The sequence below is a fragment of the Thunnus albacares genome, chromosome 2, assembly GCF_914725855.1.
Source record: "Thunnus albacares chromosome 2, fThuAlb1.1, whole genome shotgun sequence".
NCBI classification, from domain to species: Eukaryota; Metazoa; Chordata; class Actinopteri; order Scombriformes; family Scombridae; genus Thunnus; species Thunnus albacares.
Genome location: NC_058107.1, coordinates 325683 through 339737, shown reverse-complemented (window position 1 = coordinate 339737; position 14055 = coordinate 325683). Strand labels below are relative to the sequence as shown.

At 42.7% G+C, this 14055-nt stretch overlaps 1 protein-coding gene across 3 annotated transcripts in view; it reads right to left on the bottom strand.

The window, feature by feature from the left end:
• Positions 1-14055, bottom strand: part of ppp3cca (protein phosphatase 3, catalytic subunit, gamma isozyme, a) — a 25068-nt gene extending 11013 nt beyond the window's left edge. For 2 of the 3 annotated variants that reach the window (XM_044361889.1, XM_044361904.1), the window contains exons 1-4: positions 13300-14054; positions 7593-7790; positions 6323-6447; positions 1473-1584 (exon numbers count right to left, since the gene is read on the bottom strand). In XM_044361889.1, the coding sequence (XP_044217824.1) occupies positions 1473-1584; positions 6323-6447; positions 7593-7790; positions 13300-13360 (496 nt within the window). In that variant the 5' untranslated portion in view covers positions 13361-14054. Of the gene's footprint in view, positions 1-1472; positions 1585-6322; positions 6448-7592; positions 7791-13299 lie in introns of all 3 variants that reach the window. The other variant, XM_044361897.1, reaches the window with a different exon arrangement.

The window sequence follows — 14055 nt, the reverse complement described above, 5'->3', positions numbered from 1 at the left end:
GCGGGAGGAAGTCAGCACAGCGTGAAAACGTGCTGACTGAGTGATTTCATCCCAACGTTTGTGATCCAGACGTCACCAACAGCAAAATAATATCTACAGTCAGTAACACTTTGAGCATTATGAGCTTTATATTAACAGTTAAATACAGTTTATAATATACTGTAATGTAAGCAGATGTAAGTGTGATAAAATGATTGATAATACAATAAAATAGTTGTAACCATACAAAATGTCTTCATGGGAGAAGTTATAATTGTTGATAAATACTGTACAATAATAAACATGTATATGATTACAACTGCACTATAGTGTGTTATAAACCGTTTATTAGAAGTTCATATAAATGGTCATTTTAAGATATATCATTTGTGATGTAATATCAACATGACTCAGCAACTTCAGGTTTATTGTGTGAAACATTACAAAAGAAAACCTCCATCAAACAGGAGTGAACACTTTGCCTGTAACATCACTGATGCAACAGTTTGGACTCTAATTAAAATGTTTGGAGTGAGGTGACACGTCTGTTAGTGAACACACGTATTCTGACGAGTCGTATTCATGGGACGATATGATCCAATATCATTTATTATTCCTACCACTATGACTTTATCTGCCTATTTAGTTCACACATACTCCTGACTGCTTTCATGACATAAAAAATATGACACCCTGCCCCTGTCAACCGCCACCATCGAAAACCACTAAAGGCTGGTACAGTGTGTAATGGTACAGTGTGTGTGTGTGTGTGCAGATGAGGTGGTATGTGTGTGTGGGGTGGGGGTGGGGGGGTGTAGTGAGTGAAATCTATTTGCAGCTGGCAAGGTTGTCTTTGCTGTCTGCCAAAGTGTCTTTGTTTCTGAGTTTGCATACTAATGCCTGCACACCTGCTTCTCACACACACACACACACAGACACACTCACACACACACGAATACACACAGGAGTGTGTGAGTGAGTGAGTGAGTGTGTGTGTGTGTGTGTGTGTGTGTGTGTGTGTGAGAGTGAGTGAGTGAGTGAGTGTGTGAGTGTGTGTGAGTGTGAGAGTGTGTGTGTGAGTGAGTGTGAGTGTGTGTGTGTGTGTGTGAAAAGCATGGCTACAGCACGCCCGGCTGCTCGCTCCAGCAGTTCATTGTCTTCAACATGAAAAGGTGAAAGCAGAGTCTGTGATGCTGATGAACTGTAACATCTGACGGGACTTCCTAACCTCACTGACACAGTCAGTCACCTCACAGTTACCTGCAAGAGCTCAATGTGCATCACCAATATTTCCCATAATTACATGTTTTTAATGCCTCATTTGAGACTCTGACGTGAAAGCAGAACAATCAATGAACCTGCAAAAGTGACTTGCAGAGCAACCCTGCACTTCTACTGTGAGTAACATGCTAGCTTGGTTTGAAATGGGAAACCTGATTGATACACACACATTAGACCGGCCTTCATACAGCTGAGAGAAGCACTGCACTTACATTCCTGTTTGAAGGTGAAGTACTCTGTGAGGTGCCGGCACTCGTGGTTCCCTCGCAGGAGGAAGAGTGTGGTGGGGTGGTTGATCTTGAGCGACCAGAGGTAGAGAACACACTGGGAGGACAGACAGCGAGGGAGAGAATGAGGGAAGAGGGGAGGAGAAGGAAAAGTCAGAGATGAGCGGATGTTTTTGTCTTGTCATGCACAACATGTACATGCACAACCTTTTATCTCAGCGTATAAAAGGCAGAATGTAGCCAATCAAAGTCAAAACTTTGAAGATGGAGGAAAAATGGACTTATGAGTTGTGGTTAAGCTGTATGAACCTGCTCCACACACACATTCCAGCAGCAAACCTAACGAAGAGCATGAGACTGATTCATCTTTTCACAAAGATGTTGCTGGACTGATTGGTCCACCAAGACTCTCTGGTATCTGTACGTGTCATTTTAGGGCTGCACTGTGCACACTGTTGCAGAAGAACAACAGTTGATTGAGGTTACATGCAGCGCTTCAACAATTAGTCCACTGACTTGATTAACTGATCGACAGAAAAATAATCAGAAACTATTTTTCGTTCTGGTTCCAGATTCTCAAATGCAAATATCAGAGTAAACTGAATATCTGTTTTATTTGTATCCAGACTAGTTGGCATACCTGCCGGTTGTGTTTCATACTGCAGCGACAGTCGGCATGTGATTATTATGATGAAACTAAATGAAGTCATATGGAAATCTGCTCACAGGTGAAGTAACTGTGGTGTGCTTGTTTCATCTTCATAAATAGCGGACCATAATTTACAATCCAGATGACAAGGCGCTGCACGATAGCTGCCACTTGCCACTCTCAGCCCTCTCTTAACACGCACCAACCACAGCCTGCTATTAACTCGCTGGAACCAGAGCCGGCGGGTTTGTATGCACGTAACTAACATAATTTATTTTTTTTGTTTTTAAAGGAGTGGGGGAGCCAGGACTTTGTCTTTCTCACTTCCATTGTTGGGAGGAACAGTGAACAATGAAGTGGAGGTAAATGTAGGGGGGCTGGAGGCGGAGAAAGGGACGCGGCTTGGAGTGGCTGGAAGCTGACATGGGTTTTAATGAGAGCCCTCTGCTCTCTTTTAGCTCGCCACTCTGTGTTTGAGCACGGAGTGGGAGAGGTAGACAAAAGGAAATGGCACAAAGCTTTGTGTGAACACTGATTACCTTCACATCAAGCCCAGACACACACACACACACACACACACACACACACACACACACACACACACATGTAGATACATGCACACACACTCTGCAGCCTGTCCCTCGCATGTGCAGGGGACTAGGAGGAGTTCATTCATAGAAACACTCTTTTGGATCAAAGAAGATAAAGAAGAGCTTAAAGAATGAAATGGATTGCTCACATGCACTGAATTTAGACTTTGGCAAATTGCTGGCCTTCAAAGGTAATACGCTACCTCAAGAGGCTACTGTGACTCTTTATGTTACCTAGGCAACCACATCCTGATTTCCATTTTCCTATATCTGTCTTATGTGTTGCTGAAGTGAATTTTCAGCCCTGCCAGTGAGAGCAAACAGCGAAGAATCTGAAGCTGTCAAAGCTGCTTCATGTGATATGTAGGAAGAATGACCCACATTTCATCCTGACAATCATCATTATGTCTGCCAGGAAAAACATAACAGACCAGCATCAGTGTGAATGTACCTTGTTCTTCCTTGTAAAGCTGAAACAAATATTGTTTTGATGATCAGTTCATCGTTTAAGAATGTCAAACTCCTCATTTTATCTGTTTTATATGATAGTAAACTGTATGTCCAAGTGATGGATATTTTTCACAATTTTTTGACATTTTATATACCAAGCGGTTAACCTTTAATAAAAATAATAGTTGCAGCCCTACTTCGATGTTCTTGGTACATAAACAGAGACAGAAGAGAACTGCTCGGTAGCACTGGGCATCACTAGGTGAAAGGTGAACGCTGCTTTGACCAACCAAGACAACTTGCTCAACACTTCTGCTTACGCTCTAAGACGCAGTATTACAGCAGGCCAGCCAATGACCCAACCAGGATATTCACAGGTTAAATGATATGTCCCTCCAGGCTGCCTTATTTTTCATTATTTTAGGATAGTCACATGACTGCATATAATGTAAACATACAGTACTGTATGAGTTCCTCCATGTTACTTCTGACAGTGTTGACAGCAAGATGCACAACAGCTGTGCTTCACCAGCAGTGAGTGGAGGAGTCCGGCTGTAGTCGGTTCTGTTCTGTATTTCTCTGTTTAGCGTCTTCAGGTTATGCTAGCCCGTTGTTGCTAACTTTGGAGCTAACCTCCTTTACTTTTCCAGCATTTAGAGAAACAACAGACGTGACTTTTTTAGCATTTATTAACTGACACACTGTAGTCTGTACTGCATTGACAACTCACTACTAACCTTTTCCTCTGCTCCGCACGCATCCACCGTCATTTCTCTGTCCCTCGCTCTTTCCCGCTCGCTACGCAAACATGCTCCTTAACGGAGCCGCGCGACCAGTGGTTTCCCAGGCAACGACGCAGAGGTTGACTCACGTACCGGAACAGCGCTGCTCAGAGACTCCAAAACGCTGTCAAATATTAAAAAAAAATTTTTTTTGGCCTGGCGGGAGTTCTCGTTGTGTCATTATGGAGAAACACAGATTCAGTAAACGTTGAGTAAACGTTGAGTACAGTCAGACCCAGCAGGCTCCATCAGCTTGGGCGAGTTCAAAGTTGTGAAAACAACGGGGGTGTTTTGAATATAGCCCCCCGCCCGTCATGCGTCTCCACATGCGTCCTGATCTCACTTTCCCGCTCTATATGCAAATAAACACGGACATCATTTCCGTTTTCAAAGACCAAATTTGCTGTTATTAACCGGTGGGAGGACCGGACCGGGGTCCGCTCCGTCCACAGCTGTTCAACTTGTTTGATAACAGGATAAATATTCATATAGAAATATTCCACGTCAGAGTGGAGAAAGAGAGAGAGAGAGAGAGTTATATGCAGTGATCTCCTCATTGATTATTTAAATCTCTGACACGCCGACAGGATCTAATGTTAGTTGATGTTCTGTGTTCTTCTTCAGCTGTTACACACAGTCCAGGTTCTTACTGTTTGGAGTAAAGCAGCGTCCTCCTCATAAATACTGAGCTCATTATGTTTAGCAGCAAAACTAAAAACTGTAGTCATCAACTTGACAGGACAGCGGAAACTATCCAGCAACGTTTAGCTTCTGAAATATATTTTTAGACAGACAAGCGAAAAGTCAATGGTTTAATTTCTATTCTAATTGTGGATTTGAAGAGAGAAACAGGAAAAAACCAGAGGACAATTACGTTTTTAATTCACATGAAAAACAAAATGATGTGTTTATCCTGTTATCAAACCAGTTGACCAGCTTTGGACGGAGGCTCCTGTGTCTAATCTGCCGGAAAATAGAGGAAGTCAGTTGAGTAGGCGTCCTTCAATGTGGCCCAGGATGCATTGCGTTTACACTGCTAAATGAATGACCACCTCCGAATGTGGTCTGAGTGATCGGATCTCAATCCGACCTGTATTTAGAGCTGTCCGCTTGTGATGGGATCACCTGAGACGGATGTTAATAGCAGGTGTAAACGGGACCAGAGAAGCTGAACTTATCTTCAAGTGGAGAAGAGGTCAAAGCATTTCTCGTTTATTTTTTCTACTTCAATAAATGAGAAACAATCCCAGTGTTCTGTTTTGAGGTCTTCAGTGGACACAGTCAGTCTATCAGTCCCCACCTGAATGTACCAAGCTGGGCCATCAAAAACCCCCTCAGGCTGGTCAAAACTCCACATCATCCCTACAAAACATGTCTTCAAATAACAAACTAGTGAAAATAATACAGGTGGACAATAAAACACACCTGCCTGTTGCAACAGTCACACCTGAAGGAAAAAGAGAACACATTTCTCTCTCTCACAAGACTTGATGCCAGTGTACCTGATCACAGTGAAGCCTGTAGCTTCACAGTGAGAGCTTTGATGTATTACAGGAACAACTGAATGATACTGATGGTGAGTCATATGCTGTTAATACTGTATCTCGCTGTGAGTCTTGGGATTCGCACTCCTCCCACATGGAACTCCATTTTTACTCGTCTAGATCCGTGACTGTCTCATGTTATCTGTCTGATAACGTCTTGTCAGTGATGATGCTGACAAAGTCATCAAAGTTCAATAACTTATAGAGACTAGATTTTTCATTTTGACAAGCTGATCTCTTGTTTTGCTAAAACTAATGTTTGACAATTAAAATAATACTAACGTACACAAAACATTGCGGAAGTCTGATTGTTTGGAATATAGAAACACAGATGGACGGGAGAGGAGAGGATAATGCTGCAGGAGTGTTTTCAGAGCTTTTGGTACCTTTGTAACCATGAAACTGGGTCACCAGTGGATCCACTGGAGTCCACTTTGTTCAGCTAGACTGTGGCTCTCTGTTCCAAAGCTCTCATCTTATTTTTAAACTGTGCCCTTTGGAGCCGTCATTGAAATAGAATTTCAGACAGCAAAAAGCCATTCTGTCAAAGCAGCGCCGCTAACATTTCAAGTATTGTAACGTCATCATCACCGTCTTGTGACACACAACCATCCAGTTAAGGTTACATTTGTCTTCATTACATCGACTCCTTTTCATCAGAGTTGCAACCAACAGCATTCATGTACATGCAGCAGAGTATCAGAAGCCAACAACACAACGAGAGGTTAGTTGAAACCTGGAGACTGAGGACAGAAACCCATCCCCTGCTGTAATAATACACTGTTCAACACCAAACAGTTCACACAAAGTAACAACTTACCTCAATACTGAAGTATCCTCGATCTACGTAGTCACCGAGGAAGAGATACCGCGTGGTGCTGGGCGACCCCCCCACTTCAAACAGCTTCATCAGGTCAAAGAACTGCCCGTGGACATCACCGCACACTGACAGAAGACACAAACACAGCTGTTACTGCCAAATAACAAGGTTTATACCCATTCTGTTTTAAACATGTGACTCAGTCTGGATATATAATATTGTTGCTCTTAATTTAATCATTTATTAAGAGAAATAAGCCTCCACATTCAACAGACCTGAAGATTCAAAGCTGTATATTGAGTTTAATTCAAGATCAACTAGCCAAAACTATATATCCATTTAATAAATGTTCTAACACAAGGTTAAATATAGACAGCACAGATATATATGAGATATATTTAAATAAGAGACAGTAATACTGTGTGCTGTGTTTTTCAATAGATATTAAATATCCTCTTTACTGATGTTTGCTGATGTTCCTGATGAACAGTGTCGTCCTCACTGGGAATATTATAGCAGTAGAAGCAATAATATCAATTATACTGACAAGCAGGAGTGGAAGGAAAGTGCTTGTTTCAGTTCATCAATCACGTCCGTTTCAGTTTAATATTGAGTTTTTCTTCTTTCAGTAGATTGACTCTTCTGTTACACCACACAGCTACACACCCACTGCTCACATCTTAGGATGCATACAGGACTGTTTGTAAAGCCAAATGACTGTTGATGTGTTGAGGGAAGCTGAAAAATACCAAAACTGTAGGAGCTGAGTCTGTTTGCTATACGTGAGAAAAAGCCAGAGCTGATTGGATCTGAGGTCATACAGAGGTCAGCTAAGAGTGAGCAGATGTGGACTCTGACAGCCTGCGAGGCTCTTGGATCTGGAACAGAACTGGGTTTATACCAGCTGCCGGCATACAGAGACGCTGCTGCAATGGAATAATGCCGACGGTGGTGCACTGTTTACTTTTTATTATTATTATTAATGCTGTCTTTACACTTTTTAACTGGGTAGTAATGGAAGAAGTGAACTGGTTCTCTAGTGAACCATCGTATTAATCAATACAAGTATAGTACGTCAGTATTCAACTATACGATGTGCAGTACATGCACACTTCAGATGTTTATGTTACTGTTAGTGATTCAGTGTTTTGCTCAAAGACACTTCAGCGATGTTAGAAGAGACTTGAACCCAAGACCTCCAGTTAATGCAGACCCGCCTACAATATCCCAGCATCCCTTGCGGGTTTTTGGTGAACATGTGACAACCTACCTGTTATAGGCGCCTCCACTTCCAGCATGCACTTCTCTTGGCGGAGGATGTTGGCCCCGTCATTGATGATCCTTAGAGCCACTTCCTCTTCCACCCTGCCCTCCTTGACGAGGTGATTGCGGAGCAGCTCAGCATTAGGCTTGCCATCTTCAAATAGCTCTTTCATAGTCAGCTTATGTTGTGGAGGGTATGGCACAGCTGTTGGGAAAAAAATCAACACATCAACTATTAGAATGAACAGGTTAGAGACGTTTATAACTCTGAAAGAGAGTTTGTGTTAGCATTTAGAGGTTCAAGTAGCATCTCGACCTGCAAACAGCCTGGTCAAACTGGAAATGTCAACATGCACGGCTGCAAGAAAAGATGCCAATTTTTATACAAGCAACATAGAAGTAGATAGAAATGTGGAGCAGGAGGAATATACTGCGTCTCAGACTGCATTTGCTTAAGTTATCATCATGAGAGGTGACATTTGCGTCGACTCAGCCAGGATGAAGTTACTGGAACACCTACATCATACTGCCGTGCAACGAGACGTGTAAGATAGACACCTCGTCTGACCCCCCCTCCCTCAGTAATCTGCTCCACACCACCTACACAATCCTTTTACCGTCATCACAAAAAGGTCAATGCTTTTGAAGCTGAGACCTGAGAGCTTCATGATCAAAACACAACTGAGACCGCAGACGTTATCCCCGTCATACAGAGCGGTGAGACTGCAGCTTACAAAAGCATCATCAATCATATCACCTAAACAGCACAGTAATGCAGTGATTTATACCAAGTAATATAACTGCAAGTATTAATAAATGTTGAAATGAAACTTCAGACCGAGGCGTCCTCTGCAGAATCACACAAAAACATGACCTGTGTAGATTCAGCGGCCAACAAATCTATATGTTTATTTTTATTTACTAATAATAAGCTAAGAGTTGGTGGGGGGAAATAATTTGTGACCATGGAGCTGTCCCTCCAAAAAAAAACAGCCAATGAGGACGCAGCCCTCAAAAACCTTCAGAACTGAAACTGAGAAACTGAAAGAAGTGAAATCCCAACCAGAAGAAAGATGAAGAGAAGAGGATGTTGTCATCAAATCTAACTTTCTAGAATATAGTTTTATTCTAAGTTTTGTCTTTGAGGTCATTTTTTGGTTTCAAATGATATTTATTCACATCTTTTTTGTTTCATTCTTGAGAGATTTTGTGGTCTAATCCGTAGATTATCACTGTAGTATTGGCAGCAGACAGTTGCAGACTAAGCTGCACTTATTGAAAACAATAGCAGAGTGTGATCCACGACCAGCGAGGTAAAAGGGATCACAGCTGCTCTGCTTCATAACAGGCCAGGCAAACCACAAAGTGGAGTACATTATGGTACCAATTAAGTGTGGTGAAAAAGCTTGTCAAGTAGGTTTTTCAACACTGTCTGCAAGGCTGCTCATACACTATACAGAAAAAAGCAAAAATAATATGAGTGCCTTTAAAAAGCCAAGAAAGTGAGCATTAAAACCAGAGAAAACACTCTGGAGCCCTGATATCATCAAAGCCATCCACAGGTCAGTGCACATCGAATGGGACATAAATACCTTTATCAGTGGAGATCAGCACTACTCGTGTGATAAGCGGTGCCAGCGGCAGTGAACAAGAAACAGGGAGGGAGAGAGGCTTTCTGAGGATGTTGTCACACCCACACAGAGCAAATCAAAGTGCAATATGAAAGAAGCCTTAATGAGTTTTTAGTGTGGGTGCATTTGCTAATCAGTGATGCGGTGGCCAGATGCATTTCTCACTCAGGACTTGAGGAACACCGACTGTATACTGATGTTTTCATAGCTTTATAGAAAATATACATGCTGTTAGATGTATTGCTGCTAGTGAGATAAAGTAAATGTTACTCTGCTGTTTCTGACTGGATGCAGGTGATGTGAGTTTGGCCTATTTAGCCTGCCAGTAGAAAAGCTGGAACACAGTTCCAGTTTGGCTGCCCTGTGATGAGGACAAGCTGTCATGCATTGACCAGTTTGGTATAAATAAACAGTAAGTGCTCCCGGGCCTACGAGGCACGGCCACGAAGAGAGCTATAGCCAGCCTTAAGAACAGATTAGGTAAAGCCTCTATTAGCAAGGGCTTCCAGATTCAGGGGCTGTTTACTTAAAAGCCTTTTCACACTGAGGGAAGCGCTCCAATAAGGAACAAAGCAGGCTCTGTGAAAACACGGCGACACAGGATGGATACATGGTAGGCATGAGATAACCAGACCGTCAAACTTCTCAGGCGACAGCGTTCGCCGGGAGGCTGGCAGGAATTACCCACACTGGACAATATCAGCTGGTCTCAATGCCAAAGGACTGAACACACCTACACACTCAACAGCCCCACAATGATAATAATAATAATAATATTAATACATTCTAGGTGTGTTTCCCTGTATGAACACAGATATACATGAAGCAAACAGCATCACTCAGTTCAAACAACGTGCACTGACAGAAAACAACAGTGCAGCGTTTTCCCAACACACTGAAGAAAAATGTTTTGTGAGACTGGCTTCTTAATAGACACAGCCTGGTCTAATTAGCATTAATGTTTGATGAACTCTTCAGAATGACACACGCGTTGGGCCACTGCTGCACTGCATCAACACCCACACTGTCTGGCATGACAACAAAGACGCTACTATCTAGCATCCTGCCCCGCTGAGGATAATGTTTTTGGACAGTGATATGAGCCAGCGTCTAGAATATGTTGGCTATTGTTTCAAAATCAACAGGATGGAGGAGGATTGAATTACAAAGATGCGCCTGGGCAGAGATGAATGGAGCAGACTGTGGCTGGATGAATCATGAAGTCCACTTCAGATTGCTCTAATTATCAGTGAATCCATTATCCTCGCAGGCTAAATAGCCAAGCCTTGGCTTTATTTGTCATCTCTGTCAATCAATCATGTGTTGTGGTGCTAGTTTATATTCCCCTCTGGCCTCTTTTTGATTTGATTTCAGACACACAGGATGAGTTTTAACACACAGCGACAATCCGGCGGAATTTGTGTCAAGTTTGACGTGAATCTTGGTCATTTCAAGCCACTGAACTCCTGTTAGTCTACAGTTTATTCACACATATCCTGAGCAGAAAACATCAGATCAAGTGACAAAGTTATTGAGCTAGCAGGTCAACTGCAATACTCAGCTGTGAATGAGCTTAACTATTGACTTACACAACCAGAGCAGCATTAGTCTTATGCAGTCTACCAGTTAAGCCCTCTTACAGCCACCAGTTACACCAGAAACACCACTGGGGCTACTTGGAAGCATACACCACTGATATGGACTTTGGGGAGCCCACATTTTAAAATTGAAACTATTCTGATATTAATAATCCAATTTCATCATTTTTGAACCGTACAGATGGACACTAAGATGGTCCAACAACAGCTTTTATAGACAAGATAGCACTGATCAACCTGAACCACGGCTGACGCTGATAATAACGTTGTACTTTTCAAATCCAAGACCAACCCTAAAGCAGAGTTGTCTTCATCCCCGTCTACATTTCTTCTTCCTCTCTTCTTCCCTATCACGTCCCTATTCTCTCTCTCCACCATGTGGCTGGCCATGTTGGGAACATCACTGGGGAGATTCTTTCCACAATTAACTCACCCTCTCCCTACTGGCTCACACTTCAGCATTCCAGTCCCCTGGCAGGACACTCTCCCAGTGCCCTTGTAGACAGACGGGGATGTGGGCTGAGTTGGCATTAAGTAGTAGTAGTGGTGGGGTTGGGTTCCCTCTCTCTCGGGAGCTACCTCAGACTTGGCTCTGCCTGTCCTGTCTTGGGCAGACACGACAAATGGTGTCCTGTCTGTCCAGTGAGTCACGGCAACCTCAGTGTGAAGGAATCCATCTTGTCAAGCTCTGCTAGTAACCTGAGCAGACATGGGGTATTCCCGTTTGTGAGCGTGCAACGGCCTCTGCAATTAAGATTTCATCCATCCTAAATGTCAAGGAGATTGGGCACTGATATAGGACTCACCTTTGATTTCTGCCATGTGGTGGCACATTATATATATATATATATATATATATCAGAGGACAACAACAGAGATGATGCCTTTATGAAGTTTTATCCCAAACAATCACAGAAGAAACATTTCCTGATTCACCCTCGTCTACAGACAACTGAGAGCATCTCCTGGCAAAAGTGAATGTTGTAGACGCCTCTATAGTTTATACTACCGTGGAATACACACAATAGTTGATAATTACAACTTTGTAACTAACATTCAGCCTCTTTTCCTAACAGATAGGATGGTAAGTTAACTGGGGGTGTAACGGTATGTGTATTCATCACCAATCATTCGGTACAGGATATATGATCAGACAGCACGTCGTAAGAACCAGTTCTGAGAGAGAAAAATGTAGTAAAAAGTATGAAACTAAAAGTGGTGGTTTGGTCCCTCTGATGCACGTTACTGTTGTAGCTGCTGGAGGTGGAGCCACTTTAAAACAGTTAGACCATAAATCAGCATAAAACAGCTGTTGGCAAGTGTCCTTACAAGAAACAAAACTGTTGTTTTCTTTTTCCATGCAGCATGAATAAACTGTTTCAGCAACACTTATGACCAATGAGCCGTTGTCATAGACTGTGAAAAAATAATGTACGTAGCCACCATGACGTCACCCGTTGGTTTGTGGACTCCCTTTTTGAAGCCTCGAGTTTGGCATTTTGACCGTCGCCATCTTGGATTTTTGGAGCCAGAAGTGACCATATTTGGAAGAGAGGGTGGAGCTGACCCGAACAGTGATAATACTAATGCTAATTTTCACTGGCGAAAAACAGGCTTAAAACCATTAAAACAAAATGTACTTAGCAGATAAAACTGAACATCCAACTCCTTAGAAGGTCTTTTAGTTCAACCAAACACTGAACAAGACTTATTCAAGTGACCAAAATATTACAGTTAACTTCGTGAACTAAAAACACGTTGAAATAGCGACGCTACGGCTATACTCTGAATCTGGGGTTACGACATGGTTACGTTACCTAACCAATGTGATCGCTGTGGCAGTGGCTTGTCAGTCACATGGTAGCCACGCCCTAAAGCATATCCTACTTTATCATTTATTTTACTCTAAATGGGACCATAATTTACAAAATGAACATCATGCCGCTTTGAAGAAGACTTGAAACTAGTGATCGAGACCATAAACTCATAAGGAAACTGTTAACTGAGGTAATAAATCCAGTGAGCAGTAGGGTCATTTTCTCATAGACTTCCATACAATCGGATTTCTTTTTGCAACCAGTGGAGTCGCCCCCTGCTGGCCGTTAGAGAAAACGCAGGTTTAAGTCACTTCAGCATTGGCTTCACTTTTCAGACCCAGAACTACCCGCTTGCTGGATGTTTACATTTTTCCAAAGAAAGGACCAAAACATAATTTTCTACCTTTCTTTTTTTCAGCGGTACGAATCGTACCGAGCCGTGACCCCCAAACCCAGGTACAGACTGAACCGTGAATTTTACCCCAACAGTTCACTGTTCCAGTCAATAATAACAGTAACTATATATTTAACTTCATAGTTTTAAAGGGAGGTGTTTAGACGCAGTTATGTCAAAAGCTACAGGTGGTTTTCACTTCATGTGTTTTCTACCAGACTTGAGAGACGTGATGTGAGGAATGTTTGCATGTAACATTGCAGAAAACACTCACCTTTTACCAGCCGCTCCGTTGTGGACTGTTTATCCTGTTTGTCTTTATCCTTTCCAGACATCTCTGCTTTGTCTGAAGGCTAATTTCTCGGTTCAAATCTCGTACAGCTCTCTTCCCAGCTAGCGCATCCGTGTGTCCGTCAGCTCCGTCCTGACTCTCGGCTGGGGTCGGAGGCACCAGTTTTATGTTCCCAACAAACACTAAAGGTCAGCTGGTGGATGAGCTTCTGCTCTTGTTGAGGCTTTGACTAGCTAGCTTGCTGCAACATTAATGCTAGCGAATAATTAACAGCAAAGAGTAGTATAATGTTGACCTAAATGTAGAAATGCAATGCTAATAAATAAAAGGCGACTTTGCTGCGTAATAGTTGTCAAGTACAGCACATAATAACCTGGATATTAGCTAGAGGGAGGCTGCCGTTTGCAGCTAATCCGATTTAGTTACTCTTTTTCAGCTAGTTAGCCAGCTAACATGTTAGCGTGTTGGCAGGTCGGCGGATAGGCAGAGACAGCAGCAGACTGACGGTTCATCTTCTGTGTGCAGGCCGGTTGTTGTGGAGAAAAAGCACCGCAGCTCGTAAAGTCGCGTTCATTTAGTCTGCATAAACACAGAGAGTCCTTCCAAGATGCACACAGCGTCCTGACAGCGTATCCTCCTCCTCCTCCTCCTCCTCCTCCTCGGATTAAACTGTAATCTGACAGTGAGTGAGGAGAGGAGCAGCGCTGCGTTTCCTACAACATGGTGGAGCCGATGTGA